The 21,267-nt window shown below is 38.8% G+C and overlaps 1 protein-coding gene across 1 annotated transcript in view; it reads right to left on the bottom strand.

Annotated features, from left to right (window-relative positions):
* Window positions 1-21,267, bottom strand: part of mdga1 (MAM domain containing glycosylphosphatidylinositol anchor 1) — a 218,108-nt gene that overhangs the window by 134,032 nt on the left and 62,809 nt on the right. The window contains exon 4 of the mRNA XM_080885851.1: window positions 9,160-9,334. Coding sequence (XP_080741977.1) covers window positions 9,160-9,334 — 175 coding nt within the window. The remainder of the gene's footprint in view (window positions 1-9,159; window positions 9,335-21,267) is intronic.

Genomic DNA, 21,267 nt, shown 5'->3' with positions numbered 1-21,267 from the left:
AATTAGCCTTCATACATATAGTGTTTTATGTTCCCTTTAAGTATATTTACTTCTAATCAAATACAGTCAGACCATGGCATGGCATATTATCAGACCCCAACACAACCTAAAGTTGTTTTTTTATATACATTTTATTGCAGAGCCAAGTGAACAAGGGAAAAGTCAACTTTAATGAAAGGTGTTTGTTAATTTCAGATAAGTCTATCTGTCAACCAAAGGTGCACACAGAGTTTCTTTTTTGCTCTTTCATGATTTTGTAGCCGGTGGTGAAACGTTTAGACTTTATCATATTTGCAGAAAGAAAATATTTTCTATAAGCCAGTCTCAGGCTTGCATCACATTAGTGTGAGAGCTTGAGAATGCAAGACACTAAAAGCAATTAAAAAATCATTAGTATGCTAATTTAGACATGAAGTAGCCATGTTCAAATGCTCTCACATGACCATAAATGAGTGTGTCTGAAAGGTGCTACACATTATTTACCCTTGACACTGGGGAATGCTGGCAGTTCACGATACCTACACACTTGATAATCTCACTTATATTAGAAAATTATAATGAGCTTATAAAATACAAAATAACATACTAAGCATATTGTATTACACCTGAACTCTAGGCAGTTTGCTAGATGGTTTAATCCAAAGAGCTGTCTCGATATATTTTTGGCACATAAGCCCAATGGGAACTAGACCCCTAACCCTGCAGTGTTAGCACCAAATTAAACTCATTGAGCTACTGCACAGAAGCACTATATATCACTTAAGTGGAACATTTTTACTTTTAAGAATGTAGCCTTTGGTACTCACTGTCCCAGATATTTGACAGCAATGTGAATCACAGTGTGAATGTTGAGTTCAATTCTTTAACTGGGGATGACGTTTTAACCTGGCTATCGATCACTTAAAAATAAACTTGTGAGGCGAGGTAAAGCTTGCAATGTCAGGTCTAAGGCTAGGATTTGTGTATGCCAGAATGTACGGTATCCACCAAACTAACTATGAGTAAACACAACACGGAGATCCACATCTTCTTTCTCATACATTTCATACATACAAGGGGCAAAAATAAATAAATAAATAAATAAATAAATAATAATAATAATAATAATAATAATAATAAAGATCTTGTGATCTCTTTTAAATTAGTGATGTGGCAACAGACACTATTATATAACATTTCAAACACTTTAATCTATATAACATAGCTGATTTCAGAATTTTTATATATATATATATATAAAGGTATTATAAGGTGTCATCCCTAATCCATACATATTGCTGGAAGAAAACATGGATCATAACACGCAAAATGCAGTAGATACACACAGATAAAGGAACATGTCATGGGTTAGGGTTAGGTTACAGAAAGAAGATAAAAACAGACTCCTTAAATATCAATGATCTTTACCTCACAGATCAAAATGATGCATCCTTAACGTTTCATCATAATACTTATTTTCTAGCTAATCAGACCAAAACTGTGAAGCCAGATTTCAACTTCAGCCACAGACAAAATAATCCCTGAAGACCCCATCTAATGTTGGACTGAAAATGTTAATGTAGAGCCAGCAGCAATTTTAGATTTATTAAATAACATAAGAGCGATCCAAGTAATACCCACTAATGGGAGACATTCTCTCTAAAAAAAAGCAGCATCCCACTGCACAGATTCTAGTGTGCAGCAGAGGTTTTGTTTTTATAATAAAGAATCAGCTGTTTATTAGAAATGGGTAGCTGTCAGTATTGGCTGCAAAAATATAGACATAAACAAGTAACCCCAAAACAACATAATTTTGACTTTTGACCCAGACCAAAGTTCACATAATACCATTGGGCTGAATTTGGCGCTGTGTTTCATTGTGGAATATACAGTACATAGTATATTTACTACCAGTGCAAACTGATCACAGATTGTTCAGTGACGAACACTATCAATAAATACTTTTTAAATTACTTTTCTCAGGATACATTTTCATCAAGACCATGCAAAGTTTTTGGATTAAAACAAACTGACTTGGTCACCTTTAAAGTACTTCCTCTAACTATCACATCAAATTCAGCCTTAGAAAATCAGAGTGAAAGTAAAAAACATAATTTAAAAAAGCTATAAACTATATATCAAAATACGGCCCTTCAATAACAGTGGGAAAAAATTTACCACTCCTTCATAGAAAGAGAATGGATAAGAAAAGCAGAGTGTATGAAACTAACAAAAAACAAGTACGAGATGGATTTCCCGCAGAGGCTAGGCTGCCCTGATGTAGAAAACACAAACAGGCAAGGGAAATCACAAAAATGCACAATCAGAAATATATATTGCAAGTGTAAGAGGATATATTCAGTTATTGTGAAGATCTAAGAGGGGGGAGACACTGTATAGCCCTTTCTGTAACTTTATTTAACTTTTTGTTTTTCCCAAGAAGTCCCACTCACTATATCTTGAGAAAGTGAATTCTATGGTATATACCATCACTACAGAAAAAGCAACCAAGAGTAATTATAAGCTGTGGGAGGAGTACAGAGTGGCACAGAGACACGGGAAAAGTAAGAAAGGGAGGAACACATGGCGAGAGATATGAAAGAGATGATGAGCAAAGGAAGAAAGTTTGTGTGAGCTTACTACACTGTGTGACTCAGACAGTGGTGTGGTGGGCCCATGATTCACCCTGTGGCTTCAACTTTAATCTGACTGAAAGGTCAAAGTTTCCTTTAAACTGCCTGTTTCTGCTTCACTCTGTCTCTCTGTGTAGACCACAGTTCAGTTATTGACTGGTAAAAGTGTGTGCATGCAACCAGTATTAAAAAAGTACTATACCTGTATGCTTTCCCTGACTACACCAGCAGGGCTCCTGCCAATTTCTATTTCTTCAGCCCAAACCTCATCACCCTGAACCATAGAGCAAACATTGTGATAGAAGAATTTCAACAGGGATCAACTGACCACCTAGCCTACTACTTATGTGTGAAAATATGTGTGTGTGTGTGTGTGTGTGGGGGGGGGGGGGGGGGGGGGGGGTATCATTGTGAAAAATACAGATTCAGAAGTTCATCTATTCATCTCTTGACACGCACAACTATTGGCAACTATTAGTGATAACTGCCAAAGTTGTTAAAGGTCTCATGCGGGTTTAGAAACTCATGGTTTCACACTCCATTGACTTACACAGTAACTGCTGAGTCTGCCACAGGATTTGTCATTTTCTCTGGAAAGTATTCTGAAGAGGTGGTTTAATGTTGATCACTTGGATTTAGTTGTAACATTCTGCTTAAATAATTCAAAATGAACACAACATATAGATACCACGCAGGTAAAAGTAGTAGTACAGTAATGCACCATGTTGGATGGACGCAGAGAAGCTTTGTTAGGTTAAATCAAGACTGGCAGACATTAATTTATATTTAAGCCAGCGATGTTAATTCGATTCCCTGAATTCCACCTTTATACTAGCTTTCTACTGTCTAGGAGTAGGAAACCATCCATAATAGTTCATGTAGTATTGAAAAATTGAAATATTTAAATCCATAAAGAGGAATGACTTACAGAGCAGTACCACAGCTCAGCTGATCACAGCCTGTACACAAACTCTACTGGAGCTCACAATATAAATGGTTGGTTTTCTCTGTTTGTGTTCAACGTGACAGATGTTCAAGCTGAGTATGTTATGTAAAATTACAATTTAAGTTGAAATAAAGTTTGTATTCTTTTGTACTATAGGTATTTATGAGATGAGTTGAGGGTAGCTGGGCAAAGAGATCGATATCTGGTAGAAATGTATTTTTGCCACTTCTGAAGTACAGTAACTTCCACTTACCTCAGTAGCATGCGATATATTAAAATAGAATTAATGGAGATGGTGAGTGATTGGACATCAATAAGGGATTAACAGTAGCAAGAGAAACAACAAAGAGAAGCAATATTCCCCTACCAATGGATCAGTATCATGATCCTCATCCCTGCTGTAACCACATTGCCATCCACATAAACATCATCAGCATAATTACGGACATCACTATATGATCATCATGATTAACTCAACACTTGCCGTTTTCCACTTACCTTGGCGTATCCTAAAGAGAGAAATAGGTCCACGTATCCTTTGATCTGATCTAAACAAAAATACTTTTCACAGATTCTATCTACATATCACCAGTTGGGTTTCTGAACCAAGTCCATCCCATCAGTAGAGGCTACGCAAAGTTAAACCCCGCCTGCTCACTGCCCCACTGTCTCGGTGGTTAGGGTGCCAGATCAATGGTGTGCAGTTTGATTTGAGTGACCCAGTTGTGGTGGAGGTCTGAGAAGGAAAGGAGGTTGTTTGCGTTAATGGCTTATTGGTGGATGGTGTGTTGCTGTGTGGAGAGTATTAGGATAACTAAGTGGCAGTTAATTAATGTAAAGATTGCAAAGATTAATGTGCCCCCCTTGTGGAAGTGGGAACGAGAAGACTGGCAGCAGAAAGGAATAGCCCATGCTTCACATGTATTTGACAAAGGAAAAAACTATATAAGGGATCAATTAACACAACTGCAAAGAGATTATGATAGAAAAAAGCCTTTTATTTTAACTAGAATATTGTATATGTGCGGTCACTCCATAAGTTTCCATTTGCCATTTACTTTCTGGCCACTTTATTATTGTTCATCTCACTCTCACACTATACCTGCAAGTGCGTACATGTTCCTGCATGCATCAGTGCACGTTTATTTATGTAAATTAAAAAAATGTGCATGTGCTGCCTATAAATAAGCAACAAGCAAGGGGTTGTGTTTGCATGTGTGAGCACTTCTTGCATGCCTCCATGAAACTAACGTTAAATCTACATTTGGGTAAATGACCTACAACCAGAGACTGCTGTGTTTGGTTTAGCCTCACAGCTGAGTGGAGAAAGACACCAGCAGATTTACTGCATATGTACACATCCACCCATGCACGCATGCAGATGTGTGCTTGCACACACACACGTACATACACATACATTGTTCCATCATTCACTGGTGCAGTTTATGGAGGAAGGCAGTAAGTGTGCAGGAAGCAGGAGGAAGAAAAAACAAGGAGGGTAAGAACATGAAAGATGGGGGAATAAGAGGAGAAAGAGGAAGATGTGACAAATAAAAGGTAAGAGTGAATATGAAGAGCAGTGTTTGGTCACTCCATTTTAAAAACATCTTAAAGCTGTTTCAAAACAGCTGAGACACGGAGGATAAGATCAGTTTTATGACTGAGAGATGGAGAGGGGGACAGCTAAATCTCTTGTTTGCACCCTGTACAGGTAACAACCTGTTCTACCCTCTAGTCCAGTGGTCCCCAACCCCCGGGCCTCGGACCGGTACCGGTCCGCGAGTTGTTTGGTACCGGGCCGCGAGAGTTGACGCTCAGGTCTGAAATATATGGTTTTCAGGGTTTTTATCGATTTTCAGCGTTATTTTGTTATTGTTTTTATCGTTAACTCTGTTTTCCTGGGTCTTTTCACGTGTGTTATGAATAAATCTTTTTTTTTCGGTACCGGTACTAGTTTTATTTTGTTGTATTTATCCGTGACACCTTAAAGGCTGGTCCGTGAAAATATTGTCGGGCATAAACCAGTCCGTGGCGCAAAAAAGGTTGGGGACCGCTTCTCTAGTCCAATAACCGGTCTCTTGGAGCCATCCAAATTGAAAAGCACAAGTGCATCTAATGCACATGGCTCTCTACTCTCATTTCCCTTCACAAATTCCATTCCTCCTTTTTAATGCCTTCATTTGTCTTTTGGCTTCTCTTTCCATCTGTCTCATTCTTTTCCATCTTTTTGTTATTCTTCGTCCTTCCTTTCTTCCCCATTATTTCAGCGGAAATTTGGCCACCATAATAATAGAATCTATTTGACTGCAATCACTCACCACTACCTCAGCTTTCCACTGTTCATTTTTACCAAGAAAGGTCAAGTACTCTTTAGGTAACTATGATCTGACCTGCAAACCCAATAGGCAGGATCCAGGTCAGTGTTCTCACACTGTGTGCACTCTTTCTTTCTCAGACACTGCAAAGGCAGTGGTAAACAAGATAAGAAGTGTCACTGTGTTTCCTTTTTCCACAGTTTCGTTCTTCCTGCTGGGACTACAAATCTAAAACCCTTCTGGTTCTTATGCATCATTTCTTTAGAAAAAACCCCAGACATTAAAACCCCAGAATAAGAGACATTTGCAATGTCTCTTATTCATTTTTTGACATGACCTATTTGAACCTGTCTCTTGTGTTTACCACCAGCTGCAATCTTGTAAGCGGTTTAGAGCTACAAAATCCAAATTTTGGCAACATGAAGTATTGCTGATTCTGGCAAAGTAAGCAGCAGTCATAGTGATAACTAAAATTCATTTAAGATTATGTGTTTGATTTCTTTTTCTTTTAATAGCTATGATCATAGCAATCCCTCTGCACTATATTGGCACTATAGTTAATTATCTATTATAAAAACATTTTTAGTGGGTGCCAGTTCATTTAGTTACTCAAGAGACACTTTTACATTAGATAGAAAAACTTATCTGCCTGAAATATCAGCCCAGTCTTGTATCCGAAGTGCATAAGGGGTCACTGAATACATTGGTATATATAAAACTAATGTGAATCATACACTGTGCCAAGCTGCAGTAACTTTTAGTATCTGTTCTAAGAAGAATATGATCTACTTCCAAGTTCTGATGGAAAATGGCTCAGCTTCATACGAACCAACCACACTGTGTCATTTAATTTGCTAGCCATGCATGCATTTATATACATAAAATATACTTTGGGGGGGGGGCGTTCTTCCTCTTTCCAACTGACCTCCATGCAGGACCTTTAAGGATTTTTCATATCACGTAAACAGTAAACCTAGATGGTTGCTGTTCCTTGTTTCGTCCCTGCTTGTCCCTCTTCCTTCCTTCCTCTTTCGAACCCCCTTTCTCTCTCTCCCATCCATCTTCACCTCGACTTTCATATATCTCTCTTCCTTTTTTTCCCCCCAGTAGCCTGGGCTAATTGTTACATCGTTCTAGCACTAAAGTTGCCCTGTGTAGGAAGCTTGGCTGATTGCCGCTGGGTCTAACGCAGCATGGGGGAAGGGGAATTGAACAAGCATTGGCCGTCAGAGCTGGTTAGCTTCACAGAGCTCCTGTCACAACTACACTCACAATGCAACCTGTTTACTACCCAAGCCCCCTGCAATTACCAGCTCCCCAGCAGGGGCCAAGCTAGTGCCTGGGGAGAACTAACACTATCAGCTGAAAGGGGGACTGAACAAGGAGGGAGGAGGGAGAGCCCCATTAAGAGGCTGAGCCAGGGTTGTGGGTAAGCGACAAATTCTACAGGGACAAGCATGGTGCGAATATGTATGTGTGTGTGTCTGTAGATGTGTGTATTTGTGTGAGTGCACAGGTGAAATAATTTGGGAATTTGCACTGAAGGAGGTAGACATAATGCCCTGCAAACCAAGAAGGAAAAAAAAGAGCTGAACTAAGCAAAAGAAAGGCAGGTAATGGATGCGTTACATTATAGGGTCTTCTCTTAAGATCAGCCTCTTTCTATTAGTCTATAAACCCACCATCAAAATGATTAAATCAATGAAGAAAGACACTATTTATGCAGTAAGAAGCCATAACAAATGGATAAGGATTTTAAGATGCCAGGAAAGAATAAAAGTGGATAACAGTATTGATGTGTTGAGTATGTAGTTGCATTTCAATCAACCTGTCACCATGACCTGACCCTTGACTCACTGGGACAGTGGGGCAGTGAAACAGGCAGCAGCACGGGACCCCTACAACACAATGCTGCATCTAAACAGTCAAAGTTGGGCAATGGGGGGGGGGGGGGGGGGGTTTAGAAAACAAAATTTATAAATATCTCTGAAATCATCAATAATATTTTTTTCTGAGTATTAGTAAGTAAATGATATCAACATTTTTTGTGAGGTAATGTTGCAGTGCTGTTAACCTTAACATTTAAGGAGGCACAACAAAGTGTTTCCAGAAGCTGATACTAACTTTGGCTGCATGAGATAATATTTCAAAAGCATTTTTTTTTTCATAAAAATAGATGATGGAACATGGACCGAAGTCACATTTAAGTGGCCTTGGATCATGTTATCGTGCTCTTATCTCAACAAACATGTTAAGTGAATTTTATCAATTACTGTGGATGCACAAATAGCATGCAGTCCTGGCATTACATGGCCTTTCACAGTTGTTTTCTTTCTCCAGTTCCAGCATACATTTATTTTTATTTGACTGCAACAGATCTTAAAAATGTTGTACAGTGTTTCAGGTTAAACCACTTCAACATTGGAGTGTCACTCTCAAAAATGTCTGTTACCTGCTTAAGCCTTGAAGCAGAACTGAAGTAGACTTTGAGGCAGAATTTTGCACCTTTGCCTAGTACCTTTTTTCAAGATACAGTCTAATAAGTCCCATTGTAAAACTGAAGTCTGCAAGGACAGGTCAAAGAAGGTCTAAAAAGGAGAGGTCATCTCTGAATGATAAGCTGGTTGGCATTTGTGGCTGGCATTGGCAAGTTAGAGGATATTTAAAAAATATCAAGAAACTTTAAGGGCATCTTAGACTAAGCAGCCAATAATGTGATTTTGTAGATGTTACTTTTCCTCTCTTACCCTGTTTGAGTTCATGACATTTGTTAGTTGAGAAACATTGTGTTAGGGAGCCCGTACTGCCTGGACTAACTGTTATTAAACTCTTGATATGTGCCACAGACTTCACATTTCCCCAAGAGTATCTGACAAAAAACGCCTTTTCCCCTTCCTACCTTATTTACCTTTATTGGTGGAGTAAACTGTCCACTGTTGTCCCAATGTGTCCTCTATAACCCAAGCCTATGGCTAATATCTCAATGAAATAATGTGTTGCGCATTCTTATCTATAGTATCCCAATGCTACAGGTCTGTTTGATCTATCACCCCTCCCCCTAATCCGACTTCATCCACCCACCTATAATTCATCAGATACTCTTGGAAGCCATTCCCACCTGAAATCTCATCATCCATCCAATCAGTCTTTCATCTTTCCTCTTGCAATCTTTCCATCTCTCTCCATCTTGATCTTTTCTAACGGTGGGAATAGCTGTAGTGAAAGTCAGCTGTGGTCTTGAAGTGGAAGGAGCATTTTTTTTTTCTTTTTCTCCCTGCCCACTTACACTGCACATCTACACGGATGGACTTGATGGCAGCCACCCCCACCCCGTTGTCAGCCTTGCAGTAGTAGCGACCTCCCTGCACCCTCTGGATGCCCTCAATGCGTAGTGTCTCATTGTAGATGGATGTTTCCTGGAACTTGTCTGACGCACTGCCTGCTGTCTTCGTCCACCGTACCTGAAGAGAGTGGGGGAAGGGTGGAGATGTTAAGAAGACGAAAGTGCTGTCGAAGGCAGTGAGTTATGTTAAAGGACAGAATCAGTCAAGTGTAACAGAAAGATGTTGAGAAGGCAACAGAGCAAAGTTCTTCAAAAATGCACTTCTTTTAAAAACATGAAAAACTAAAATATAAACAAAAAAGCAGAAAAAGTCTCTGCTTTCTTATAAAGCAGAGACTTTTTCTTATAAAAACACCAATAAACTAATATCACGCAGTGGTGACACTAACAAACACTGGCAAAGCACAACAAGATAGTGTTCTTATCTGTTGATAGACAATTTGTAATGTTCACTAAATGCTAGCAACCCACTGAAGTAGTAGTGCATTGCAAGTTTTAAGTGTGTACGACCCTCAGAAGGAAAAAAGACTGCATCACTGTCAGTAAATGAAGTTAATGTAAATATCTGTCTGGTAGGTCAAATAGTCATTTATCAGCATGATTTGTTTTAAAACAGTGATCTGAAAGTCCTTTCTAATTTTCTGCGGCAATTAAGTTATTCAAGGTTGGGGGTTTTTGTTGTGTGCGTGTGTGTGTGTGTGTGTGTGTGTGGGGGGGGGGGGGGGCATGCTGAAAGAGTAGTTGGATGAATATCCTACCAAATTAATCATTTAAAACAGTCTTTATTTAGAAGTGGAAGTGACCTGCAGAAATGCCAAGTCTGTATAAAGACAACTCCTTAATTTACTGTGCAGGTCATTTAATTGCATATATAGCAAATTAACATTATACATAGTTTTCTTTCACTGAGATAAAATCTGCCTTCTCCATAGAGAGGAAGTTAACAGCACTAAGCTGTGTACTCATGGTGTCTGTGATACTCAGACCATTAAGAGTTTTGACAAATTCTATATGGCTTTTCCACGCTTCAGTTATCCTATCAAGCCATGGGAGCACCGCACGGCCGACAGCTACATGACACTTTCACTTGAATAATCAAACCCACAAACATTCGTGCACACACACAGATGCATAAAAGCCTGAAAACTCATCAGCACTGGAATGGCTTGCTCTTGCATATGTATCTGCATAACTATGTGTATACAGTCCATTAATCCCTATTAACCCTACTGTCTGTTATCAACCTCAGCAAGACTATCAACTATGTCCTGTTAAGGAGGTCAGAGAGGATAATAGGCAAAAGTCACTGATATAGAGTGACTGTCTGTATGTGTCCATGCAAACGTTTGTATGTGGAAGTGTGCATTACCGTTTTCATGCACTCTAGTCTGCTTGTGTTCCTGGATCTGTACATCATATCTGGTTACCAATTCACTCCCACATATATGTGTGTGTCTGTCTGTGTGTTGATTAGAAAACAGGTTATATGGATTAGCAGATTATCAGTGCCTGTGTAAATGCTCTCTGTCTGTTTATTCAGCTCTGTTTGTGGGAGGGATTTGGAGGAGACAGGCTGCCATTGATCAACCGGCCAAGGTGAGCAATGAAGCGAACCCTGTCTGTCCACGGTTTAGTGGCTCTAGTTTGGATGAGGGCACGTGTTTGTGTGTGGGTGTCTTTTGTGGACCTTTTTGAGACACACAAAGGGAGAGAGTGAAAGTGAGCATGAAGTGTGCTCCACCAGGGCGGCAGATGAAGCAAAATAGAAGGAGGTGATACTGTGAATAAGGGAGATATTGTGCGCAATGCAGATGACAAACCAGGCGGCAGAAAAGCCTTTATCTGCCTGCGACACCAGCAGCTTAAAACTATCACCTGCACTCTCTTTCTCTGACCTCCTTCACCCTCCCTCTACACCCCTCTCTTTTCTTTTTCCTTCAATAGCCAGTGCCTTTTTTCCCCTACTACAGTCCTGACAGATTGGTCTGGATATCTCTCTTAGTCCCTCATCTTATCCCTGTCTGGTCACTTTGCTCGATACCTTTCTTTTATTTCTTTACAAAGTACAGGAAAGCCAAACACTCACTTGTCATCAGATTTTGTGTCTACATACACCTCCATTTACACACATGAAAGACACATATTTCCCCAGACTTACTCCCCCATGCACATGCTGGGAGATGAAGACACATTTGTTGAGTCAGAGACTTATAATATTAGCTCTTACATTCGGTTAGAAGTGTAATGTGAAGGGAAGTTTTGGTGTCCCATTGGATTGAGCCTGACATGAAAAGCGGCAGTTTTGTTCACTTTTTCTGTATTCAGGTGGTGATCTGTGTGCTGTCTAGGGCACAGATGTTTCAACAGGAGCATAGAAACAGCGCCAAGGAAAGAAGAACAACCTTTTCAGAATATTTCAGGTGAAGGTTTAGGGGCCACTTGGTGTTTGTAAGGAAGGTGGGCGGGTTGGCCATTAGGCCTTCTTTGAATGTGGTCATAGAATGCACTAAAATACTGGTCAGACGTAAATAAGCTAGTAAATTTTCCATTAGTGGCCAAGTGCAATGTGTTATTTGTCTACAGTATTTTCATCTTAGAGCATTTATTTCCAAACAGTGCATTACACTTTCCACACCATTAAAACCATTAAGACAGATAACTTATCCATTTAATCATATGATATGTCTAACATAATTTTGAGTTAATATTGTTTAGTGAAACACTCTTTTAACTTTGCCTTAAAGGTGAACTCTTGGTACCTTCAGCAGCAGTCGTCTCCAGCCATGTGCATAATGCAGCAACAATGTTTTCGATAAGTTGTTTTGGAAAGTATCATGGACGCTTCGTATTTATTTGATTCAAATAAACAAACCTGGTTGTCAGTGTCAAACATATTGCGACCCAACTAGCAAGTTAACATTTTCTGAGCAGCTCAAAGCTTCACCAGCCACAGTAAATATGCTGTGATCCATACTACAGTTGGAAATTTGAACAATGCCAGGTCCAAGTGGATTAGAAACACACACCTTGCTAAAACTACTGAAATCCAATACAAGGGCCCTGATAAAAAGCAGTTTTTGAAGCTTATAATCCTCAGTACACTTAATATAGAGCATTTAATGTTCAACATCCTTCCAAAATGTCCAGACAGTTGAATAAATGGCTCTTTCTCACAGTGACAACAAAACTAAACATTATAAGCTTTGAGTAAAGGAGGGATTTATTATAGAGCTGTTGTATTGGATTTTAATGGATTTACTGTACCTATACTGGCAAAAGATACAGCCTGAAATCAGAAATTCTGGAAAAGGAAAAGAGAGAACGACAGCAGGCACTAATTATGCATGATGAATATGGATCTGAAACATTGATGGCATGCTTAGGAAGAAATGAGACAGATACAGGGAGAAGAGAAGAGAACTGTCAAATTTCTCTATTTGTTTTCGACTGTGTGTCTCTATGTGTGTGGTTGCCTTATTACCTCCTTTCTTTCTCAGCCCGTCTCTGTTTAATTCTGTCCCTCTATGATTCTGGCATTTTCCCTTCACATTTTTACTTTACATGTCGACACGACACAAACATGTTCCTCCCTCTCTGCATCGTACCATAAGGTTCTCACTTCACTCCTCAAACTGACACATCAGAGAGAATCAGCAGGATCTAGCAGATATGGTCCAGTGCCTGTAAGACACCATTGCACTGTTGTTCAAACTGGAAACTGACAGAACAACACAACAATACATCAGAGGCCTTAATACTGACATTTAGCTAGAAAAACGATTGTTGAGATGTTTCTACCATATTCCTATCTATGCTAACCTGCAACTTTCAGCTCACAGGCCACAAATAATGAAAATAAAACGCAAGCAAACAAAATTTCTTCACCAGATGGTGAATAAATTGGATGTTGTTCACAAATTGGACAGGTCACTCCTGTGGACATCTGCTGTGCTCCACACCTAAAGTCAATTACGTTTGCAGTTACTAATATAGTGTAATTTAACTACATTGCCTTCTTTGATTCAAATAAGTCAAATTGCACACTTAATAGAGAGATTTACCTTTAAAACAAGGACATGCACAACCGCTCAGTAAAGCAAAGTGAAAATTAAATCCTTCCATGTTTGACAACACTGTAAGCAAAGCTTAGCTTGCAAGGCTTTCCCACCTCTATACAACTGCTTCCCGTGGCGCTACAGAAGTTGAATCCTTTATATTCCCTCTCAGTAACTCACAGAGAGCCTGCTAGGCTTGCCTTCCACAATTTTCCTAACTCTCTTCTTGACGTAGCACCAGCGGAGTTGACGATACAGTGCTTTATCCGTCCAACTGGCTCACTTACCGTGAATGGGCTTAAGATGGTAATCCTGTTATCGGGGAATACTACTTGGCACGGATGCAGACCCACACTCACACACAGGCACTAAGGCATACATGAATGCACGCACAAGCACAGAATATGCAACATCTGAGGGGAAGTGTGGGAAAGAAAGAGTGAAAATAAATAGAATATCAGTAAAATTATGATGAAAAAAGGCATAGTCCAGGTTGACAGCAGCAGCTTGAACTGATAAACACTGAAGTAATTATCTCAGCTCTGGTTTATGAACAATGGCTTTATTGAATAACTAAAAGTGACAAGGTGTGGATGACATGCAGCATAAGTCAAAACATCTACTGCATAGAAATATCTCTTTTAATTATCTGTCACAGCAGAGCAGAAGTGGATGGAGAGTTATTTGCAGGAGAATTGGAATACGTGGGTTTCTAAAAGAGTTAGCAGCAACGGCAAGTAATAAATATAAGTTAAAGAACAGAGTTTGCCTATGTGCATCCCAATCTGGTCTACTGCTTATTATTCCATTAACTCCTTTACTATGTGATGATGAGCTTAAGGCCTTTTTCTTTCCTTTTACCCCTGAATAGAATAAACATATTTGTTTAGAGTGGTTCCCAGTTTTCTCCGTGTATCACTCCATTAAAAAACACAAAAAAAATGACTCTGTTTGTATGGAACATCAGCCATGCCTCTGTGCACAGATCACAGAGAAAAAGTTCAATAAAACTGACTCATTGATATTGAACACATCATCCTTCTCTCTAACCTTGTCATACAATATGGATGCCTTTATCACTCTTTTTGCCTCTGTAATATGAAACTAAGGCTGTGATAACATTACAGGAATCAGAAGAATCATCAGCATTTACAAAAAAGTCATAATCTTGAAAATAATAAAAATAAATGCATGTGTTAACAAAGTCATTTACATTTGTCTGCATAGCATACAGATGTTAAAACACTTAACATCAACACTTTCTTAGTTTCAAAACTTGTGATTTATGAATATTCGGTTAATGTGCCTTCTTGAGGGCAAGTAAAAAGAAATGCACCATTTACATTTCTGGAAGCGTCTCAATAGTTTGCGCAACATTTGCTTGACCATCAGATGGTTTAAGTCAGAAGAAAGCAAACAGGGGCAGACCGCATCAGCAGATATACAGAGCTCTCTCCAAAGTGTCAACAGCCGTCAGCTGCAGTGTCAGCTGCTACCTAACACACTCTGCTCATGTTGGATGTGTTAGCTGTAATGAGTAATGGCTAATTATTACAAGCACGGCATAGGATGGAGAAATTTGAGCATAGCCATCTTTTTTTTTTTTTGAGTATGTCCTGATCAGATGATGTCAGGCTGCTGAGAAATGAGAAACTGAAGAAGGCTTACACACAAGGGAAGAAAAAGAATCTTATGGATTACTTTGCCCTACGATATCAATTAAAGCACAGATCAACCAATAAAGTCAGAACATCCACGGTTTTGACCTGTGCTTAGACTGAAAAAGCTCTGCGGCTCTAGCTTTCAACAAAGCTATCTCAAATTTTTCCCCACAAAGAGCTCAAATCATTTAAAGTGGGAAACAAATGCAACACCTGTGCTGCGAACCAAGACCCGTATCCCACGCATGCAAACATCTTAATCAGGAAATCACTGGATGCATTCACAGCATTCATAATGATGTTCCAAATGCCACAGCAAACTGCTTCTGTTCTGAAAGTGCCTGAAAAAAACTAGAATAAAACAATCTTAAAATGTAATATTACTTTATATATACTTTCAGAAACGGCCCTAACCAATCTGGCGCCCTAGGCAAGATTTTAGGTGGCGCCCCCCTACATCAGCAGTGTAGTGTAATGTTGTAACAAATAATATTTCTATTAAATAAGCTTTACTTTGCATTTTAATTAACGTGGGATTATTTTTTGTATTTAGAAATAATAGTACCAACTTTTTTTTTTTTTTCAACATTTGTGGCACTGGCGTGGCGCCCCCTGATGGACGGCGCCCTTAGCATTTGCCTATACGGCCTATGCCACGGGCCGGCCCTGTATACTTTATAAATAAAACATACATCATCAAACAAGCACACATACCTGTCTCTCACTGTCTAGTCTCTAGTCAATACAGACTTTGCTATTTTCCTGTGGTTTCATTTTAGTTTGTAAGAACAGACGTTTAGACCTTAACTTTATTATTTTTAGTCTCAGAGAGGGTTTCATCTACAAAGCACAGTGTGTGTTACCACGGCAGCAGACACTCCAGAGACACTCAAACATACAGAAAAGCTATGGAAGAGTCCAATACAGAGGTCTTCATCCAGGCACATCAGCAGCACAAGTATTTTGTTTTGAAATCTAATTTGATGCGGTGTTTGTGTTCTCACTCAATGTCTCAAGCAGTCAAGGACAGTGACCCTTGCACTCACAGAAAAGCTGTTTGGCTGAACAAGAGTGAAGTGATATGTAGACATGACACAAAAGCTACACTTTAAAGAGGCATCCCTATGTGACAGACTTGATTAGCCGAGTAGATATATCCTAATCTATTCAAACACATCTTCATGAAGCCAAAAGGCAATGTAACACACAAATGCCATAAATGTATAAGAAGCAAGGAAAAAGTAGAAAATTACAATGTATGTACAATAGCACAGTGAAAAAGAGAAATTCTAGGCATTGATTTAAAAACAAAAAGTTGGAGAAGGCCTTGGGTTGTTGAATTCACTTGTTTGTTGTTTAGTTTCTAATCAAAGAAGTCTGAATAGCTCATAACAGCAGATCTAAAAGTAAGCTTGGCCTCAAAGCATCCGCTCGTCTATAAACTAACAGTAGTGCATCAAAATTGCTTCTTTAACAAACAATAAGTCATTCCAATATAAGCCGATGAAACTGGACAGTTTCACACTGTTCTTTATTTAGTAATAATACGACATAAACATGGAAGCATGTTTTGCAAATTCCTTTTAAAAAAGGGAGTTTTCTCATTCCAACATCCTAAAGCAAGCAAGACAAACCTGCCAAAAAGATGGAAATAAAAGGCATGAGAGCCTTGAAGATCGCTAAACTGGATTCATTAGATTAGTTAGTTTTAAATAAACTTTTAATAATAGTTTACGGTGCTGGAGTGTCTTTAGGACAAGATATAACTATTCTTTATTGGCCCAGCCAAAGGTCAATTTTAAATGCTTAAAAAAGTTTGTGAACACAATTGAAAGCATGTTCACAAACAACTTGAGTGGAACTACCATGAAAAATAACAGTTTAAAAAAAAAAGTCCACTTGTACTTGTTTAAAATAAATGAAGCATACATTTCATTCAGTGGATGTGAACGCTTCTAAATACTTAAGCCTGTAGACAGCATAACAACAGAATGACCTTCCAAAATACAAAATGGATCGCAACCAATGCCTTTTTATGGAGCATGTGAAATACAAGATCTGAAGCAGATGTTCTGCCTCATCTTGTGATTTATTGTCATCTGCTGTTGAGTTTGGAATACACTCGAGTAGTCCCGTCTACAAGCGTAAACATAATAAGCACAATTTCCCACCTCATCGTCATGCCTCGATTCTCCTTCTCCTTTATTAGTGGTCAGCATGTCCTCTGCACCGTGCAGCACTTATCATTGCGATTCATCTATCTTGTTAGAGTTTGTTTTCTTATCTCTGCTCAAGATGTCTTTCGTTTGTTCTTGGTTTTCAGTTGGTATTCACATTCATAATCTTGATGACAGACATGTTTTTGTTATTCAACCACATGTCTAAAAGTGAAACTACCTGGGTGGTGTGTATGCCGAAACATATTTTTTTCTTACGGTTTCAAAGAGATCATGAAAGTAAGTCAAAGATTGCTTGTCTTTTTTGCTGGCTTTGTCATGCAGAGATTATTTACACATGTTACCAATTATTTATGCAATTTTTTGATGCTTCAAGTTAATCACAATCACGTTTTATCTCCTTCATCGAGTCCTTAAAGTTTTCATGTCCCTTCACCATATCCTAGTATTTTTTTTTTACTGCAATAAAAAAAGGAGAGAGTTGATTGTTTTTAGTTCCAAGTCCATTTCTTCTTCTTCTTCCTCCCCTAACCTGTCTTTTTCAGACTTCTTCTCTCCATCTTTCTTGTTTTTTTCTTGCTCTCATCTTCCTCTTCATTCTTCCTCTCCATCCACTTAGGGGTCAAGCAGTGACCTTGTTTGTGTCTAGGTCGTGTTCTTGCTGAGTGCCTGTGCAGCCTCGTGCTGCCACCTGATCAGCCTTGCTTTCAGCCTCACTATCGATCGCATTCCACTCACCCCTCAAGGGCAGAAATCCAAAACCATATTCCAGACCGCAGCCCTCATCTTCCTCCCTCCATTCCTTCCTCTTTCCCACTTCTTTTTTCTCTGCCTCTCCACTTTTCTCATCTATAATTCTCTCTCTACCTTTTCCTCGTATAGAATTCATCACGCACGCACACACCCATGCAAGTCTCAAGGTTGCAATGACCAGAAGACCCATGAATAAATAATAAGGAGGTAGGAATCACTTTCAGAAAAACCATTTACTCTCCTATTGTGTTTTTGAAGAAGCTGTGAGAGTGTGTGTGCGAGCTCTATGTGTGTGTAACAAGAAAAGCTTTGTGAGCGAGACTACAGTGCTTTGTTAACTAAAAGCCCCGCTGTCTCAGGAGTTAACTTGAGTGATGCTACGAGCACCTTGTAGGTGACCTCTAACACTGATTTTTTTTTCCTTGTGTACATACTTTGATTTCTTTTTCCTTCTTTCTTTAAAGAGTCTTACAATATTTGTGGGTATAACCAATGAGGTTGGCAGAAGGACAGCGTAGCAGAAAGGCAACGTGTCACCTTGTCTTGAAAAACTCATTCTTTTAAAATTGTCAAAGGTCATTTTTTGCCATGAAACAAAACAAAGAGGTGAGTATGGGCCTGCTGTTTTGTTTTCTGCGAACACAATATGCATACAGTTTGACTTTTCCCAAAGTAAGATGGTCCGTGAGCTAAACTGTTGTTGACTTGATATATGCTTTGTTGCAGTTGGTCTGAAGTATAGAGACAATAGAAATGAGAGCGAGAGCTTAAAATGAACAGAAAAAGAGGCAGTGTGGAATAGGGAATTTAAGGAGATATAGGCAGGGACAGGATGAAGAAAAAATAAGCGTGGAAGAGAGAAGGATAAGACAAGGACGAAAGAAGAGTAAAGGGAAGAAATGACTTGTAGTGAGTGATAAAAAGGAGAAAGCAGAGACTGAGACAATATGAAGGAGAAGGCAGCAACAAAAAGAGGAAAACAGACATAGACAAAGAAAGACATAGACAGAGAAAGAAATGATTAGATTTTTCTCTCCTCTGTATGGTTCAGAGTGAGAGCTCCCATTTCAATCCAATCTAGCTCAGGCAAAAGTAAACAATCAGTCTTGATAAAGGATTGGATAAACCCTCAATCAGTCTCATTTTCAGTAAAGAAGCTATTTATTGGGCTGGCCTCACATGGCTAAATTGGATCCTCCTTCTTCTGAGCAAGCTGAAGTGAGAGAGAAAAAGCGGAGAAAGTGAATCATCTCGCTCCGAGAAGGCACAGATGAAAGTTTTTGCGAATAAAATGGTCCTTGCATTAAAAAATAATACATAGTATAAAAGCCTTTACTGGTAATACATGTAGACTGAAAATGTAGGAAAAGCCACTGCCAATCAGAACTCATACATCATATTCCTGTGATCTTAAATCGACTCATCAAAATGTGGGACAAGTAGCTCCCTCACAAAGCCAGAAACCAGAGACAGGCAGAACACTCTGAACTGGTATGAAACAACTCGTGATTAATAAAATATAAAGCCCTAATGTTTTTAAAGAGTTAGTGTGGTCTGCTATGGAGTGGGTGTGTTTATTAATAAATGCATTAAAATGTTGTCAGCATAAATTTGTAAGTCTATTGTTTCTCTGAAGGGTGAAAACAGAGCATTATGAGGACATTCGTGTTAGAATAGAGTACAGCCATAAATAATAACAAAGCTGCCAGAACACTTGGAACATCTTGCCTGTCTGCCAACACCTAGAGGCCAATACAAACTTCCCAGTTAGGATGGGGAGTGGGGGAAGGACGCAGTTCACTGCAGTAGCTGTCATATCTCTTTTTCTTCTTCATGAGGTGAACATTCAACAGAATAAAGCGACCATCTCCAAAATAAGATGAAAACAGTTCTACTCCTATGGAAAACAAACAGAAATGATCCAACAGAAAAGAAATAAGATTATTTCTGTAATATTTCTATGTATTACACTATGAGCTACCCACAAAGCGGCACTTTTACTTTGTTATCAAGTTGTGCATATACAACATAAAGCATTACCTATACATATATAGGTAAAAAACATTGGTAGCTTTATACAATTGCTAAGAAAGATAACACCGCATAAACTGTTTTAAAAGGTTTTGACTATACTTTATTTAGATATTTCTTAGTTTTGAAAATACTGATGATTCTTCTTTTAATAATCTTTCGCCACGTTTTCACATGTCATAGTGCATCATATAGTTTTCATATAAAAAGAATTTCAGGCAGAGCTAATATAATAAGACGAATACTGCAAAAATATATATCAGGCTCTATCGCTCTGCTGTGGGATCTCTCTGCCCTGCAAAGTGCAAATATGGAAAGTATAGTAATGAAGAGAGAGCACTATTCCCTACTTTTTCATGTGTATACATGTAAAGGTAGAGGTTGAGAAAAGAAAAAGCTAAATCCCCAGAACATTGCATGAAATTGGTGGAGGGACTGTGGTAGAAATCTGAGTTAAATTACAGACTGTAAGACTCCTAGTGTCTTCTTATATTCTTTATTCAACCTTTATGAAGAGTCCAAAGGGGTCCAGAAGGGTTTCTTTTCTTTTGTTGTGGGTATGTGGCAACAAAGGAAAAAGAAACCCCCAGCCTATAAAGCTCGGCTTATCATATACATAGAATATCTGCTGTCTGTCTGGAGTGAAAGTAGTTTTACTTTCACAGAAGATAAAATTATGATTCTGAACCTGCTTCTTCTCTACTAAGGATCATACAAAGAGTCTGTTTCACACCCCAAATTCCTATATACTGATAAAGACAGTTCATACATGTGTCAGATAATAGTTAAACAAATTACAAAGAAGACTTCTGTTTATAAGCAAACTACGTGTATAGACAATTGTACAACAACTTGCATTAACTTGTATTTTTCTATTACAGGTTGCAAGAACATGATTTTTAAGTAGTAATATTATCTTTTTGTGGCTGAAAACATCATAAGTTAGATTAATATTAGAGTCGTTTCATCCAAAGAATCTCTGAGCCTTATAGGTTGGATGCCTATTGTGAACATTTACAAAAGTGCAACATGTTAGAGCAAACAGACAAAAACGGCTTTGTGAGCTTTCATTTTTAGTCTAGTCACTATGACTAATGTATAAAATGTAATGTACCAGAAAAAAAATACCTGAAACCACAACTTTGTGTGTTGCCAGAACTGGAGATTCAATATGTGTAAGGAAGAGACTGCATGAGAAGTAAGGATGGATGGAGGAGAAGCTGGGGTGACGAGGATCAAGTTCTCAATACAGCCAAAGGAGATCAGTGGAAACTCTGTAACCCCAATGGGACACAGTGCAGAATGCTACAGTGTGCTATTCAAGCAGAGCACAGTCGGACAGAGGTCAGCACTCTCACCGTTTACGTCCACTGT

Source organism: Rhamphochromis sp. 'chilingali' (assembly GCF_963969265.1).
Source record: "Rhamphochromis sp. 'chilingali' genome assembly, chromosome: 6".
NCBI lineage: Eukaryota > Metazoa > Chordata > Actinopteri > Cichliformes > Cichlidae > Rhamphochromis > Rhamphochromis sp. 'chilingali'.
The sequence above is the reverse complement of the archived record's forward strand: the minus strand, read 5'-3'. Positions and strand labels throughout refer to the sequence as shown.